At 49.5% G+C, this 17,511-nt stretch overlaps 3 protein-coding genes and 4 non-coding genes across 7 annotated transcripts; all 7 read left to right on the top strand.

Moving 5' to 3' along the window:
• The first annotated feature begins 939 nt into the window (after positions 1 to 939).
• Positions 940 to 2,295, top strand: LOC144172955 (uncharacterized). The gene has a single exon (XM_077701550.1). The coding sequence runs from the start codon at positions 940 to 942 to the stop codon at positions 2,293 to 2,295; it is 1,356 nt and encodes a 451-aa protein (XP_077557676.1).
• Positions 2,296 to 5,794: 3,499 nt separating this feature from the next.
• Trnal-cag (transfer RNA leucine (anticodon CAG)) lies at positions 5,795 to 5,878 on the top strand. Its single transcript has one exon. It is a non-coding gene; the product is annotated as a tRNA-Leu (tRNA).
• Positions 5,879 to 6,037: 159 nt separating this feature from the next.
• Trnal-cag (transfer RNA leucine (anticodon CAG)) lies at positions 6,038 to 6,121 on the top strand. Its single transcript has one exon. It is a non-coding gene; the product is annotated as a tRNA-Leu (tRNA).
• Positions 6,122 to 6,330: 209 nt separating this feature from the next.
• Positions 6,331 to 7,542, top strand: LOC144172954 (uncharacterized). The gene has a single exon (XM_077701549.1). The coding sequence runs from the start codon at positions 6,331 to 6,333 to the stop codon at positions 7,540 to 7,542; it is 1,212 nt and encodes a 403-aa protein (XP_077557675.1).
• A 3,727-nt stretch (positions 7,543 to 11,269) lies between these two features.
• Positions 11,270 to 11,353, top strand: Trnal-cag (transfer RNA leucine (anticodon CAG)). The gene has a single exon. It is a non-coding gene; the product is annotated as a tRNA-Leu (tRNA).
• Positions 11,354 to 11,511: 158 nt separating this feature from the next.
• On the top strand, positions 11,512 to 11,595 carry Trnal-cag (transfer RNA leucine (anticodon CAG)). Its single transcript has one exon. It is a non-coding gene; the product is annotated as a tRNA-Leu (tRNA).
• Positions 11,596 to 14,556: 2,961 nt separating this feature from the next.
• LOC144172953 (uncharacterized) lies at positions 14,557 to 15,512 on the top strand. Its single transcript, XM_077701548.1, has one exon. It carries the CDS (start codon positions 14,571 to 14,573, stop codon positions 15,510 to 15,512), a length of 942 nt encoding a protein of 313 aa, XP_077557674.1. The 5' UTR covers positions 14,557 to 14,570.
• The last annotated feature ends 1,999 nt before the right edge of the window (positions 15,513 to 17,511 follow it).

Genomic DNA, 17,511 nt, shown 5'->3' with positions numbered 1-17,511 from the left:
AGACATAGTGCTGCCTATACCATTGTACCGAAGCATGTACACCCTGGGGATCGAGCGTAACGTTCTGAAAAGGGTAAAAAATATGCTTGTTCCATCTGGGGTGAAAAAGTTCTTTTTCAAAATGCACACGGGTACACTTGAGGTAAAGACATGGATGGAGCAGAAACAATTGTTTGTACCATGGGGACCAGACTGTTTTGTATGTAAAAAACCGGAGACGATCGAACACGTTTTTTTAGACTGTTGGGGGGCTGTATTCTTTTGGGATATTTTGCAAAGAACAATCAAAAAAGAATTTCCGCTGGATCCCAAGGGTATAAGGTTCCTCTCTGTAAAAATAGAGGATGGAATCCCGTATGACACCGTCATGCTGTTAGGACTGCACAGCATATGGCGTAACAGATTGGCGGTAAGGTACAGTGATGTTGATGTGAGAAGAATACCGGAATATTTCAAAGAGTCGGTACATCTTTTTGTAGAAATGTATAAAGTGCGAGAGGTTGACCCTGAGTGGATACCTGTTTTCGAAGAGCTGTTGAAATTGAAAGAGTATTGAAGCACCAGCGTCAGTCTAAGTCAGACTGACGTTTTTTTATCAATTGACAGTTCTGCGCGCGGTTTTTGGTTCACATGTAAAAAGGCAATAAAAAAAAAAAAGTCAGGATGGCCGAGCTGTCGCAGTGCGGTCTTCCGGGCGTGGGTTCGAATCCCACTCCTGACACGTCTTTTTTTTCTTTTCTTTCCCTTCGAAAGAACAACTGCAGTCCGGCTGCAAAGCACACCTTTGCCGTCCTCTCTCCTCCTTTGGGCGAATTCTTCTTTTAGAATGACTGGCTGCGGCGTGGCTGGCACGGCACAACTACATTCATACCTTCGTACCGTCAGGATGGCAAAAAAAAAAAGAAGACGACGACGACGGCTGCTACGGCCACGTTTGCAATGCATTCTGCTGGAAACAGCGCATCGGCCTTGGGCCGAGGTACTCAAGTTGCGTCATCTGACGATTCCGAAACCTACAAGGTCGTACTTCCCCGTCTGCCTTCTGGTAACACCGTTCTAAACTCCGTGTTCTTGCATGCTGACCTGTCTGGCCGACCGTACCGTGCCCCGGACTTTCGCGATGCTTTGCTTGCCGTTCTAGACACCAAGGACATTCTTGCTTGTGGTCAATATCAGATGAGTCACTTGTGGCTTGTCACATGCGTCAACGGTGCAGCGAAACAAAAGCTAGTAGAGCGAGGTGAACTTGCGGTCAAAGGCCTCAAGTGCCTGGTCATTGATCCTGAGAGCAGGAATATCAAAATGAAGCTTCTTTGGCTTTCCCCGCACATAGAGCAACGCCGAATTGTAGAAGCGCTGGAACCGTATGGCACGGTTCAGTCTATCACAAGAGAAATGTGGCGGTGTGATGGCATGGAGGCTTGGCAGATGACCAACAGAGACGTGTCATTCACGCTGAAGGATGGAATCTCAGTCAACTCGCTGCCGCACCTACTGGACGTCTACGGTCAACAGTCTCTCATCTTGATTCCTGGGCGTCCGCCACTCTGCTTGCGCTGCAATAGGATAGGCCACATAAGGAGGCAGTGCAAGACTCCGCGTTGCAAGAAATGCCACCGTTACGGCCACTTGTCATCAGCGTGTGTGCAAACCTACGCAGACAAGCTTCGTCCGGGTCGTGAAGCGGAAGATGACACTGTTTCATCTCACATCATGGATGCAAGTGAGGTCGTGGATTCTTCAGGGGAAGCTGTTGCGGAGCAGCGGCGAGAAGATAGGGCTCCTGCGGTGCCCACGGAGGATGCGTCCCGTTTGGTACCGCCTGAAGATCAAGGAGGGGGCGCTAACGTTGTGGTCTTGCCTGCAACATGGCACGAGTCGCCACCTTACCTGGATCGACCACCGTCGACGGAGAATGAAGAAATGGAACTTGACATTGGTACCAAAAAGCGACCTGCGCCCCTTGATGAAGCTGAGGCTTCGGGTGGAAAACCAGAGGTCATGGAGATGAAGCAGGCGAAGAAGTTCCTTGCCAGGGATGCTTCGGATCCTGCTCCTGCTGCTTCGGCGGTGCTATCGACGGCTTTGGCGCCGGGTGCCACATCCTCCTGCGATACAGGCCTCATAAGCTCAGAGGCTCCTCTAGTTGCCGACCCTGCATCATCATCAGGGGCAGCTTTGGCTGCCTCCCCGGCTGCGGAAAGTGCAACTACTGGTCGCCGTCCCGCTGCCCGGCCTCCAGATCCTGACGGAACTGTGGGTAGGCGAGGTAGAGACGCTGCAGTACTGCTGTAGGTTGTCATGGTGGGAGCTCTTTCTTTTCAGTTTGGAACGTTAAATGTCCGTGGCTTACGTAACAAGAGGCGTCAAGGCCAGCTTCTTCACCTAATGCGGGGTTGGAAGCTTGATATATTGGCCATTCAAGAAACAAAAATTCAGTCGGATGAAGGGACTGCGGAAGCTCTAGCTCCTTTTCAATCAGAGTACGAAGTGTGTGTTAGCCACGCCAAAGGGTTATCTGCTGGGTGCATGCTCTTCCTGAAGAAGCGCCTCCAATGCTGTGTGGAATTTGTATCCACTGATTCAGAGGGACGCCTTATCGTATGTGACCTAATGATCGCGGGACAGTCATGGAGATTTATTGTTGTTTATGCACCGTCGCAACCTCGCCAACAGGAAGAATATTTCCTGTCATTACAGAGTCACCTGCGTACTGACCGCCACTTAACGGTCTTAGGGGATTTTAACTGTGTGTGTAATCCGAGTGACAGGTCATGTGAGCACCAACGATCGGACTTAAGCACTATAACATTGGGAAACATTGCTTGTGACTTTCACCTTTGGGACATAGGAGAAAATGTCCGACTGCAAAATTGTTTTACACATTTTCAGGGAGCCTCTCCCGCTAGGCTAGACCGTATTTCTGTTTCTTTAGACTCTCTACCGTGTGTCCATAGCTACTCTGTTCATCCGGTATTTTTTAGCGACCATTGCCTTGTATCTGCTGCGCATGGTAGCCAACAGTGTCGGAGTCGTCGCCTGAATTGGGAATTGTGGAAATTTATAATTCTTTACTATCCCATCAGCCCTTTTTAAATCGTGTGCCAGAAATTATGCAAAATGCAAGAAATCGCTATGATCTGCCAATGCTCGCACGGTGGGAATTATTTAAGCAAGAAGTGAAAGTCACGGCAATTGAAGAGGCTACAGTGATGGCGTTTGAAAAGAAAAACAACATAAATCACCTAAATAAATTGTTGAGAGAACTTTATGAACTTAAAGACCGATGTCCAGGTCAATATATGGATGACATTCGGAATGTCAAGGCGCAGCTACAGGCGTTTGATGTTGAGAAATACCGGGGAGCACTAGTGCGAGCGAGATCACAGCGCTTTGCTGAAGTGCAACCGTGTCGCCGGTCACTAGGTGATGAGCGCCGTCATGCTCTGTCTAAACAAATACTTGAAATTGAGTATAAAGAGAAAATTACTGATGACACTACTGTGATAATGATGGCCTTCGTCGATTACTATAGAACTGTATTCCAAACTCCCAAAAGAGCAGTGAGCGAGGACTCCGTTGACAAATTCATTAGTTTGCTGCCCAAATTAAACCAGGACGAGTGTGAATCCATTGACCAGGAGATTGGCATTCAAGAATTGGTGTCTAGCATTGAATCATTGTCGAAAGGCAAAACCCCGGGACCTGATGGTCTCACTGCAGAATTTTACCACACATTCTGTTCTCTGCTGGCTCCATTTTTACTTGAGGTTTACCGCGAGGCTTACAAGACTGGATTTCTTCCACCTACGCTGTACGAAGGCCACACTGTTCTAATCCCCAAAAGTAATGATCCTGACAAACTGCGTAAAGTAAAAGGATATCGTCCCATTTCCTTGTGTAATGTAGATTATAAAGTCTTCGCTAAGATTTTGGCCAACCGTCTTCAAAATGTAATAGAGCTACTAGTTGGTGACCATCAGACATGTGGCATCCGTGGGCGATCTATTCAAACTAACATACACATAGCAAGGTCTATATTGGAGTGTGTTTCGGGTACGTCAGCCCAGGTAGCCCTAGTACAACTAGATTTGGCGAAGGCATTCGATCGCGTCAGTCACCAATTTCTGTTTCGTGCTCTACAGCATGTGAACGCAGGATCTTGGCTTACCGAAGGTATTCAAATATGTTATGCTAATGGCTCGACAAGAGTGATAGTCAACAATCGACTAACCCAACCAATCCACCTTCTTTCGTCGGTTCGTCAAGGGTGCCCATTATCACCACTCCTGTTTTGCTTATATCTGGAACCATTATGCATGCGCATAATAAAAGACATTAATGTTAGAGGGTTCACGCTATCGTCCTTCGAAGTGAAAATGTTAGCATATGCCGATGATGTCGCTTTATTTTGTACTGACAAGGCCAGCGTGGAGAATGCTCTTGCCATTACACAAGAATTTTGCGAGGTTTCAGGTGCGGCCCTGAATTTCGAGAAAAGCTGCGGATTTCGGTTAGGAGAATGGGGAACCACACCCGATTGTTTCGCCGGAATCAATTGGAATAGAGACCTAACTTATTTAGGAGTACCCCTCTCGCAGTTTCGCAAGACTGACTCGCATTGGTCGGAGCAGGCGGTGAAGCTACAGCGCCAAGTGAATGACTGGCGGGGACGGCAGCTGTCCATCTTTTCTCGTGCTCGGGCGTGTAACACGTTCCTTGTGACCCGACTTCTTTATGTCCTACAGGTGTTACATTGCTCACGACTCTTGATACAGGCTTTACACCGGATTTTTGCAACCTTCATTTGGTGTTCGCGTAGTGAGCCAATGCGTCGAGATAACCTTTTTCTTCCGGTTGTGCGAGGGGGACTTGGGCTTGTTCATCTGTTTCTTTGGCAGCTTCTTTCTCGTTTATTCTACTTTCGAGATGTTCAACATCCTTTTTTGAAAGCTGTACTGCAAATACGTCTTGCACATTTTCTCCCTGATATTGTGGTGTCTTCGCTGACCGTGGACGCAGCCCGAAGCCCGCGAGGTTTCCTCAAAGAAGTGGTTGACACAATTCGCTTCTTACAGGCTCGGTTTAGCCTTGAGTACATATTTACTGCTACGCGCGAGTCTATTTCTGGTGCCCTGGTTTCTGGGCTTTTTCCCACACCTTTATATCGTGTTCTGTACCTACAGTGTCCGTACCAGGATGTCCTCAATAGAGTGTGTTAAATGTGTGTTCCGCCAGGTGTTAAAACATTTTTCTTTAAATTACACACTGGCACGCTCCCTGTTAAAACTTGGATGAAAGATCGGGGTATGTTTATAGCTTGGTCGACAGACTGTCGGCTCTGTACTCGACCAGAGACAATTGATCACTGCTTTGTAGACTGCAGAGATGCTGTCTTTTTCTGGGACATTCTACAGCGAACACTCAAAAAAGACATGGAGATTACGCCTTTCTCTATTCGATTTTTGCCATTCGACTATCCTGGTGAGCCACCTTACGACATGTTCGTGTTGATTGGTTTGTACAGTCTGTGGCGATGCCGCTTATGTGATAGGCATGCTGAGCCACCAAGATCAACTAAGTCTTATTTCCGAGAAACTGTGGCATTTGTACATAGTGTGTATAGTTCGCTTGACCAACCACCTGACTGGTTCCCTCTTTTGAACGCTTGTGTGTGTTTGCCTGAATTTTGATGTATATTTGCTTCTCATAACTTCAGGGTATTCTTTTGTTTGCTTGTATTCCTCGTACTGCAACGTCTGAGCGTATTTTCCCATGTAATAAAGAAAAAAAAATTAGGATGGCCGAGCGGTCCAAGGCGCTGCGTTCAGGTCGCAGTCCGGTCTTCCGGGCGTGGGTTCGAATCCCACTTCTGATACGTCTTTTTTTTCTTTTCTTTCCCTTCGAAAGAACAACTGCAGTCCGGCTGCAATGCACACCTTTGCCGTCCTCTCTTCCTCTTTGGGCGAATCCTTCTTTTGGAATGACTGGCTGCGGCGTGGGTGGCACGGCACAACTACATTCATACCTTCGTACCGTCAGGATGGCCGAGCGGTCCAAGGCGCTGCGTTCAGGTCGCAGTCCGGTCTTCCGGGCGTGGGTTCGAATCCCACTTCTGACACGTCTTTTTTTTTTTCTTTCCCTTCGAAAGAACAACTGCAGTCCGGCTGCAATGCACACCTTTGCCGTCCTCTCTCCCCCTTTGGGCGAATCCTTCATTTGGAATGACTGGCTGCGGCGTGGCTGGCACGGCACAACTACATTCATACCTTCGTACCGTCAGGATGGCCGAGGATTCCACTTCCGGCCACCGCCGAGAGCGGACGCACGATGGAAAGCTCCGCTGGAGCAAGTTTTGCGGCCCTTGAGGGCCGCGGTTCCAGGGTTTCTGCTTCGGACAACGAAGGTTATCGAGTCATGCTGCCAAGTCTTCCTACAGGTCGTACAGTAGTTAATACAGTTTTTTTGCACGGTGACGTTGATGCCAGGCCTTACAGAGTTGAGGATTTTCGTGACGCGCTCGGTCATTTGGCACTGCTCCCGGACGTTATCGCTCTGGGGGCGTATCAAATGAATCACGTGTGGGCTGTCACATTCAAGAGCGCTGAAGCGGTGAAGAAAATCCTCGCTATCACGGAAATGAAAGTGAAAGGCCGGCGCTGCTTGATTATCGACCCGACGAACCAGGACGTAAGGATCAAAATTCACTGGGTGTTGTACGGCGTGACCGACGAAGTGCGCGTCGCCCTGGCCCCGTACGGCAAAGTGACTAACGTGACAAGAGAGCGCTGGCGCGTTCACGGCGTCGTCGACAAGGGATCGACGACTCGATTGGTAACGTTGCAGCTGAAGGCTGGTGATACAGTGGAGGACCTTCCCCATCAGCTTCGAATAGCTGGAGAACAGGCCCTCGTCGTGGTGCCGGGAAGGGCGCCTAAGTGTCTTCGCTGTCACACCACCGGGCATGTGCGTCGCGAGTGTCGCGTACCGCGTTGTGGACTTTGTCGTCGCTTCGGCCACGACGAGTCCAACTGCGTACGCACTTACGCCAACGTAGCTGGACCCGGGGGGCGCGAGGATATGTCCGAGTTCGTAATGGATGAGGCGGAGGCGGAAGACGTCGCCACGGTGGATGGCGACAATGCGAAGAGGGATGAGACGCCCACTGAGGCGGACAACATCGAGCGCGACGTCGAGGCAATGCAAGGACAAGACGAACCAGGGCAATCAAAAGCGGCAGCTACTGAAGCAGCGCATGCCCCTGAAGATGAAGACGGCATGCATATCCAGGCTGAAGAGCCGGGAAAAGGTGACGTCAAGGTCGAGAGGAGTGACGAGGAGGGCGACGACGAAGCAGCTTCAAAGCGGCCGCGTAAAGAAAGAAAAGACACTGCGGGCACAAGGGCCGTCAACGTCAGCGAACAGACGACTGCGAAGGAGCCTTACGTGAGGCGTTCGTCGCTTCACGTAAAGCCCAACGTCAACGCCGACAGGAAACTCGCTGCAACACCGCATTCACAGTGCAAAAATCGTGGAAAGTAGGTGGAACTCAGACTCCTGACAGTGGGCAGCTCCCGACGCTGGTTGTGTGGACGTGCAGCAGTGTACTACCCCACGAGTATGGTGGACCGACGTGGAAAAAAAAAAGCAAGCCCCTTCACAACAGTGATAGTGAATCCTTGTGTCGCCAAGCCAGAGCACGGATGTACGCACCGCTATCAACTGCAAGGTATGCGCAGTTCGAATTGGCTCGCTCGTAACTCGTAATGCCAGTGACGATTACGGAAGCCCTACGGGTCGCGACATTGAATGTGCGCGGTCTATCAGCGAGGCGCCGACAGTACCAGTTGAGCCGCCTGTCTCTTGAGGAAGGGCTAGACGTATTGGCTTTACAAGAGACTAAAGTAGCAACACAAGAGCAGGCCGATCGAATGGTGCAGCCGTTTACAGGACGTTACAATGTTTGTGTGTGTCACGCGGCTGGTACATCGGGGGGGTGCGCCCTTTTGTTTAAGAACAGCTTGGATATGCAAATCGAAGCCGTGTTGGCATGCGAAAGTGGTCGTTTGGTTGTTGCTGATGTTTTGTTCAGTGGCTTAAGTTGGAGGTTCATCTGTGTCTATGCTCCAAACAATTCGAACGAGCGTGCAAACTTTTTTGAGCAGCATGAAGGTTATCTCAAGTGTGATCGATTGATTGTGATACTGGGGGATTTCAACTGTGTATGTTCTGCACACGATCGCTCTGCACACGATCGCTCTACAAACGTGCCTGTACGGGATAGGAGTGTCAACCTGCTTAGTCGCCTGACCCAGGAGTGTCAAATCGAAGACGTGGGTTCGGTGTTTACACCCGGAACTGTGTGTAAATTCACTCACTTCCAACGCGAAAGCAATGCTAGACTAGATAGAGCATACGTGTCCATTGAACTGGTGCCGTCATGCAATAGCTATGACGTAAAACACGTATCTTTTACGGACCACAGCCTTGTGTTGTTTACGTTAGGCAGGAAAAAAGAAAGTGCAAAGTTCAATTGGGAGCTATGGAAATTTAATGAACGGTTGCTCGAGGATGGCGAGTTCGTGAAAAGCGTACAAAGTGAAATAGCGAAAACGTTGTCAGCGGTACCAGAAAGCTACTGCGTCGTATGGGAAGAATTTAAAAGTCGCGTCAAAATTATTGCAATCGAAAGAGGAGGCAGTATCCGGCGCAGTGAACGGAAAGCCGAAAATGAACTACGTAACCAGCTTGACGAACTAATCAGCCTGGAGAACGAGCAGCCAGGAAAATGGTTAGACGAAATAAGGAGTGTGAAAAATAAACTGGAAATAATGGACGACGTTAAGTACCGGGCGGCAATGATAAGAGCACGAGCGGAAAAACTGTGGGCTGGGGAGAAACCTAGCAAGCGTGCTTTAGGCGATGAAAAGAGATACGCAACAAAAAACGAAATAAAACAGATAAACTTCCGAAACGAAGCTACAGGTGACAAAGAAAGCATAGAAAGTGCATTCGTCGAGCACTACAATAAATTGTTTGGGAGAGAGAGACTAATACAGCCTGGTTTTGCGAACTGTTTCCTGGCGCACATGCCGCGATTAGAAGACGACGTACGAACACGATTAGAGGAGCCAATCACGTTGCAGGAAATCGAAGCGGCAATTGACGAATTAGCGGCGGGAAAGTCACCAGGCCCTGACGGCCTGGGAGCAGCGTTTTATCGAGCCTTTAAGAAAGAATTGGCACTTATGGTGTACGCCGTGATCCGGGAAGCATACGAAAAGAAGCGACTACGGAAGTCTTTTCAAGTAGCACACATGGTCTTGATACCAAAAACCGACGACCCAGATAAGCTGTTGTGGGTGGGGTCATATCGCCCGATAAGCCTTACCAACGTGGATTACAAAATATTTACCAAAGTCTTAGCGAAAAGAATTCAAACAGTTATCAAGGACTTAGTGGGGCCGCACCAGACATGCGGAATCAAGGGGCGTACCATTGCTACAAATATACACGTAGCGCGGAGTGTCCTTGAATGTGTTGACGCTTTCGAAAGCCGGGTAGCCATGCTCCAAATAGACTTAGCAAAGGCTTTCGATCTTGTTTCCCACGAAATCTTGTTTTCTGTGTTTGAATTTGTAAATTTAGGCGCCACAATAATACAGGGTGTTAAGATGGCTTATTCCGATTGTGTTACACGGATTATAGTCAATAAAAACCTTACCGAAGGTATAAACGTCCGCTCCTCGGTAAGGAAAGGGTGTCCGTTGAGCCCCTTGCTTTTTGCCCTGTACTTAGAGCCTTTCCTGTTGAGACTGATAAGAGATGAGAATATAAGCGGGTTTCGACTAGAGCAGGCTCAAGTTAAGGTTCTGGCCTACGCGGATGATATCGCAGTTTTCTGCACTGACAAAGAGAGCGTTGTAGAAGTGGTCAGTATTGCAGAATCCTTTTGCCGTCAAACTGGAAGTGAAATAAACTGGGAAAAATGTACTGGGTTTTGGCACGGCAACTGGGATTACACACCGCAACTTTTCGCTAATACACAGTGGACAGCCTTGCCTGGGCGGTATTTAGGGGTGCCCCTAGAACACTACGTAGACACTGCGCAATACTGGGGGGAAGAAATAGAGAAGATAAAGGAAAAAACGGAAGGTTGGCAAGGTCGAGGCTTATCGGTGTTCACGCGGGCTACAGTATGTAACCTTTTTCTGACCGCTAAAGTCTGGTACGTGCTTCAAGTGCTGTGTATGACACGAGTGAATCTACAAAAACTGCACAGGGCGTTTGCAGTGTTTATATGGGCATCAAGCTGGGAGAGGACCAGCCGAACCAATTTGTTTCGTTCGGTTAAGAGTGGGGGCCTGGGCTTGTCGCATTTGTTCATTCGCCAACTAGTGTCACGTTTTATGTTTCTGCGAGACCAGACGGACCTTTTTTTGCGCACAATAGTACAGGTGCGTCTTCGAAGATACCTCCCGGAATTTATAGTATCGACAGGTGGTGAGAGCGGTCGGGCCGTCAGAGGGTACCTCAGGGAGGTTGTCGTGGCTTTCCGGTTCCTAACAGTCCGTTTTTCTATGGAGTATCTGAGTGCAGTAAATCGGAAAAAGTTGTATAGAGACCTTGTAGATACGTTGATGCCTGTGCCGCTTTACAGGTCGTTATACCAAGGCAATACGGGCCAAGATGTTCTTAAGAGAGTTAAAAAGATGCCTGTAAGGCCGTGTGTAAAGTCCTTTTTCTTTAAACTGCACACAAATACTTTGACAGTAAGCACATGGATGGAGGAAAAAGGGTTCTTCGTTCCGTGGACCACAAATTGTAGACTGTGCCGGAAACCGGAAACCATAGAGCATGCATTTATTGAATGTTGGGATCCAATATTTCACTGGGATGTCTTACAAAGGACACTTAAAAAGGAGTTACCTATAACTCCACATGGTATACGGTACCTTCCCATAGAAAATGAAAATGGCGTACCTTATGACATGTTTATGCTGCTGGGACTGCACAGCCTGTGGAAGACAAGGATAGCTGTGAACAACGCAGATGTGAACGCTCGCCCTGTGCGCGAAAACTTCATTGAGAGCATTGCGTATATTCGCGATATTTTTGTGACCCAGGCTGAGCCGCCTGAGTGGACGGAAATTCTTGATGCTCTTGTTTGTCTGAAAAAGTTTTGATGTCAATGATCAGCCAAAGATAGGCTGAAGTGTTTGTATTGAATATGTGTACTTTGTAACAGGCAATAATAAAAAAAAAAAACGTCAGGATGGCCGAGCGGTCCAAGGCGCTGCGTTCAGGTCGCAGTGCGGTCTTCCGGGCGTGGGTTCGAATCCCACTTCTGACACGTCTTTTTTTCTTTTGTTTCCCTTCGAAAGAACAACTGCAGTCCGGCTGCAATGCACACCTTTGCCGTCCTCTCTCCCCCTTTGGGCGAATCCTCCTTTTGGAATGACTGGCTGCGGCGTGGCTGGCACGGCACAACTACATTCATACCTTCGTACCGTCAGGATGGCCGAGCGGTCCAAGGCGCTGCGTTCAGGTCGCAGTCCGGTCTTCCGGGCGTGGGTTCGAATCCCACTTCTGACACGTCTTTTTTTCTTTTGTTTCCCTTCGAAAGAACAATTGCAGTCCGGCTGCAATGCACACCTTTGCCGTCCTCTCTCCCCCTTTGGGCGAATCCTCCTTTTGGAATGACTGGCTGCGGCGTGGCTGGCACGGCACAACTACAATCATACCTTCGTACCGTCACGGGGCGGCCTCTCTCGCATCCACCGTGGTCCCACGTAATTCGCGCCAGCAGCGCCAAATCCTCCCCTAGTAGTACGTGGCCTCTGAGAAACGTTGCATTAATCGCCATGGCAACGAGTGGCGAGGGGGGAAAGGGCGTTTGCTGACGTCGCGGACGCTGCTGACGTCATTTATCCCGCGGCAGCCAGGCCGTGCCGCCGCGCGCCGGCCCCTGAAACCGACGCTCGTCCAACTTTCGCGTCTGCCGCCGGTCGCTGCCTCATGGGCCGCTCGGCAATGGCACCAGGCGCGCGGCAGACGCGATGACTCGAAATGGCCGCCGCCCGTCGTTTGTTATGTGTGCAATAACGTGTTTAATAATTGAACGACGAAAACATGTAGGTAATAGTACGTTTTCTGGTGTCGAATTGTTGTCTTTGTGGAGATAATAATTGGAGTGTTACACAAACATTATTTTTGCTATGCATTTATTCAAAATTCGTATGAGGACGTCTTTGAGTCGAAGTCATGAAAACACATGTACTACACCCATATATTGCACATACATTTTATGTACACAGTATTGGACTAAGCAAAAATATGACATATGCAAGTTTAGGCATACAATATTGTACAATAGGGAAAAAACGTGCTACCTACACATTTACAATAATACGGTTAGGCGGGCTAGTTGGTATTCTGAATTCATGCCTGTAACTTTTGCGCAACTTTACACGGTGACAGGTACAGGTCTTCGAGTCCCTTTTTTGTATCGGTCTCCGTCTAAAGTTGCGCAAAAGTTACAGCCATGAATACACATTTAGGTACACAATACTTGATTACGAAAGAAGAACTTCGAAAGTTCTAGTCCCTACACAGATTTTTTTTTTCGCGCACACCTCGGCGGGAGAAGAAAAGAACTTGAAAGTTCCACTCAATGTGTACTTATTTCTTGGGCTCACCTCGAGACAGAAATGTTCTTTAGACATTAAAAAAATTTGTTTCAGTTCAGAGACACAATAATTGGGAATCTATATGTTAAAAGAAAGCACGCACACGTATGCTTCAAGCCCTGCCTTTCGGGCGAATTAACGCAAACTCTGAAAGAAAGCGTTGACCCGCCCATTAACCTGCATACACTTCCGAGAAATCATGTTCACACCAACAAAATGCAGCCATAAAAAACTGTTGCAACACAATGACCGCACTGTAGACACTCTTTGCTGAATTATATCCACGTACAAAAACAATGCCCAACCATGTGCACGTCGTAGAACACAGAACACAAATCGAACGCACCCGTCTTTTCTTTTAATGGCGCGTGAATTAACGGTCTGCTTACCGGGGGTGGGAGGGAAGGCGGGGGGGGGGGGGAGAAGACACCCAGAAAAAAAAGAAGCTTTCCTGTATATTAAGCCACAGATATCGGCCAGGTTGTTACAGGTTGCTACCCTCTAACTCGTGTCTGGGCAGCGCCTCTTATCTCATCCTGTCCGATACGGCATGACCATTCTAACTTCAGAACTATGGAACACCAAACCCATTCGCGATAAGATGACAAGGCGCGGGCGCGCAGTTTAGACTGAACAGCAAATTAAGCCGGCAATGCTACTTGGTTTTATTTATTTTTTTAATGAGCGAAACGCTTGCAATGGCGGCTGCAGACAACGCATGTATTTCGGTTTGGCCTTACACTGCTTCATGTGAAAATCAACTTGCATTGAACACCGAGGAGTTACGTCAGATTTTTCGGAGCTCTGAAGCAACGCTTGGCAGTAGTTTCGCCGCAAATATACGTTTTGGAGCAAGACGGGGGAGGAAAAAATGCTTACGGCGCAGCACCTCCACGCCATCAATCGATGTGGTAGTAGGTACGCCATGAAAGGCAAGAAGCGCGTACAGTTGAGCTTGCCTTCTTTGTGAGCAGGTGCGTCGTGATGACATTGGATGGATTGAGGAGAGTCACCGGAGGAAACGTCCAATGACGTCGCAAACCGTCCTGGACTTGGGGCCCAAACCTAGACTCATACCTGCTGCACGAAACAACAAAAATACCTTGATAAGTATACTGAATCGACGTTCCAGCAGTTACTAAGGCAATCATCAAAAAACGGCAATGCCACCACAAATTGATCTTGCGAGCAAGTGTGTGCGTGCCAAAGACGCGTTTACTTCTACTAAAACTTTGCGTACCTGCACAGCTGGGATATATTTGCACATTAGTTTCCACTCCAAGACGAGTGACATGTCTCATTAACTTCACGTTACATGCGCGAATTATTTTGAAAACAGAAGAGTGCAATCAGTCGGCTTTTAAGGAATTCACTATAACTTGTACAAAGCTAATTTGCTTACCTGTCGTCTTTGGAGAAGGCGAGAAACTTGGTCGAACTGTACCGCCTGTGTTGCTGCACCACAGAGCTGCGCAGGAGTGGTAACACTCCTTCCTCCGCTGTCCCGTATTTAGAATACATTCGAATGTATTTTATAATGCAGCGAAACTTCCCGCCCGTGGAAGCGTTTAGGCAACCCGCGCAACCCTTCGCACGCCGGCTCGCTCACGCACGTACCGAACTGGCTCGCCGTGCGCGCCGAGAGAAAGAAAAAAAAAATATTGGCGCCGGTGAGCTGTTGCGCATGCGTGAGGAGGCGCGGAAGCGTTGACGGTGTGTAAAGAAAGAAACACTGAGGGAAAGGGAAGGGCCACGCCGCAGCACCGTGCCGCTAGGATCGCCACAATTTCGGAAACCGAAACTAGCCAAAGTCGCCGACCAGTGGTACCGTCAGGATGGCCATTCTGCTTCCGGCCACGCTCGCGGACGGACGTGCGAATCATGAGCTCCAGCGGAGCGGCGATAGCGGCTCAGCCGAGCCGCGGAAACAGGCCAACGGGAAGCGATAACGAGGAGTACCAGATTATACTGCCCCAACTGCCTACTGGACGCATTGTTTTAAACACGTTGTTTTTGCACGGCGACGTGAAGGCCAGACCGTTTAAGGTCGAAGATTTTCGGGATGCGCTCGCACGGACTGGTCTGCTCCCCGAGGTTGTCGCCTTGGGGGCGTACCAGATAAACCACGTGTGGGCAGTAACGTTCAACAGCCCTGAAGCAACGAAGAAGATGGTTGCGGTCACGGAGCTTCAAGTAAAGGGCCGGCGGTGCGTCGTCATCGACCCGCAAGATCAACAGGTCAGACTGAAGCTGCACTGGCTGCTTCACGGCGTCGCCGACGACGACATCCGGGCTGCCCTTGCGTCGTACGGGAAAGTGACCGAGGTGAACCGGGAGCGGTGGCGCGTCCAGGGCGTCACCGACAAGGGTTCCACAACAAGGACGGTGCTGCTGAAGTTAAAAAGAGGCCTCAAGATTGACGACCTGCCGCACCAAATAAAGGTTGCGGGCGAGCTCGCCCTCGTTGTGGCGCCGGGACGTCCCATGCAGTGCCTTCGCTGCAAAGGCCAGGGCCATGTGCGGCGGGAGTGCAGGTTGCCCCGTTGTTCCAAGTGCCGGCGTTTTGGTCACGTCGATACGCAGTGTGTGCCCTCGTATGCGTCAGTAACGGGACCCGTTGACAACGAGGCTACTTCCGAGCACCTTATGGATGTCGTCGAGGCCGAGGAAGCAGCTGAAGGCGCAGGTGGGGGCGAGCCCTCCGAAACTACCACCGTGACCCCAAGGGAAGACTGCCTCACCCATGAAGTTAAAACCCCCGAGGCCACCCCAGCAACGACGGCAGCACCACAGGAGGACTTGGGTAAAAGCGACGAAAAGTGATTGGCACCCGAGCCCCCCGGTGCACTGGTGGGGCAACACCCGGAGAAGATGGACACCGACGGAGCAGCGACTTCGGCGGGGACGGTCAAGCGTTCCCGCGTCGACGCAGCAGACGGGAACGACAACGTGGGTAACAAGAACAGCGAGGAGCCGCCGGCGAAAACAACGCAGATACGGCGGCCGTCGTTCAGACCCAAGCCTACCATCCCGCCCGACAGGAAACCCCCGGATACGCCCCCCCAACAGCGCAACGCAGGGGACAGCGCAGCGGCAGGCGGGAGCGCCTAGCCAGCTCGAGACGTGAAAGGTAAGCGCCATGCTCTCAGCCTCTAATTGAAAGAAACTGTCTGACGATCTCGCACTGACCGTAGCTACTCTCAACGTCAGGGGATTGGCTGGGAAAAGAAAACAGAGCCAAGTGTACCGACTGTTAACCGAACATGACGTTGACGTGTTAGCGGTTCAGGAAACCAAGGTGCAGGGGGAGGCAGAGACTGAGAGCATGGTGCGGCGTTTCACGTCGAGGTACTTCGCAAGTGTTAGTCACGCAGTCGGCACTTCAGCGGGTTGCGTGCTTTTTGTGCGAAAGCTACCTAGCTTAGCTGTCCAAACTGTTTCGTCGTGTTTGTCGGGGCGATTAGTGGTGTGTGATTACTCTTTACGCAGTGTCGAATGGCGCGTTTTGTGCATTTATGCCCCCAATTCTGGGGATGAGCGTGCTGACTTTTTCAATAGTACCAGGCAGCACCTCACCACTGATAGGCAAATAATACTATTAGGGGATTTTAGTTGCGTGTTAACCGCACGTGACAAGACAAGCAAAAGGCTGTTCAAGGACGTCAGCACTGATTTGTTGTCTGAGCACATTGTGGAATTCGGCCTTGAGGATGTTGCCGTATGTTTGGAGGGCGCAAGAAGCGTGCAATACACGCACTTTCAAGGCGCTAGCCTCGCCCGACTGGACCGGATTTACATATCGGTGGAAATGGTTCCAATGTGCAGCAACTATAGTGTTTTGCCATTGTCTTTCTCCGATCATTGTCTTGTCGCGTGCAGAATAGGGCACAAAAAACGGCGGAACAATTTTACATGGGAATTGTGGAAGTTAAATGAAACTGTTTTAAAAGACGAAAATTTCAGCAACACAATAAAGGATCAAATCAGCAAATTTGAACAGGGCAGCCAAAATATCATCTTGGAAATGTGGGAACTAGCAAAAGAAGCGTCTAAAATTAAAGCAATTGAACAGGCAAGCTGCATAAGGTTCGAACAAAAAGAAAAGGAAACGTCGCTCCGAGAATTGCTAAAAACACTGACAGAGCAGGAGGGCAAACAGCCGGGCGTGTACAAAGACATCAGGTAAACAAAACAAAAGCTAGAAATAATCGACGAAGAGCGCTATCACGGAGCGCTTGTAGGAGCAAGAGCGCTCCAGGCGATAGCGGGTGAAAGACCTACAAAGAGAGCCTTGGGGCTCGAGAAAGCGCATGCTCGACGGAATCACATAACCGAGATTGACTGGAACGGCGAAACTTCCGGGGATAACAAGCACATCGAGCGTGCCTTTTTTGAGCACTACCAGTCGCTTTTTGCTTTCCGCTCTGCCGATATCGAAAGCTTCAGGAGAGAATTCCTCAGCAACATGCCGAAGCTTGACGATGAAACGAAGGAGTGGCTACAACAACCAATAACATCGAAAGAAGTTGAAGACGCCATTGATAATTTAAACCCGGGGAAATCGCCAGGCCCGGATGGTTTGAGTGCGGCGTTCTACAAGGAATTTAAGAGTGAAATATCGCCGGTATTAGCGGCTGTTTTCAATGAATCATTTAATTTGAAAACACTGCCACGTTCTTACGGAACTGCTCACACGGTGTTAATCCCCAAAACAGATGATGTCGGAAAACTTAAGCAGGTTACGTCATGTAGGCCCATTTCACTTACGAATGTGGACTACAAAATATTTATGAAGATACTAGCAAGTAGGCTCCAGGGAGTG

This window comes from Haemaphysalis longicornis, unplaced genomic scaffold (genome assembly GCF_048455015.1).
Source record: "Haemaphysalis longicornis isolate Haplotype H1 unplaced genomic scaffold, Haemaphysalis longicornis Haplotype H1 scaffold_28, whole genome shotgun sequence".
NCBI lineage: Eukaryota > Metazoa > Arthropoda > Arachnida > Ixodida > Ixodidae > Haemaphysalis > Haemaphysalis longicornis.
Note: the sequence above shows the minus strand (reverse complement) of the source record. Positions and strands in the feature narration are given on the sequence as shown.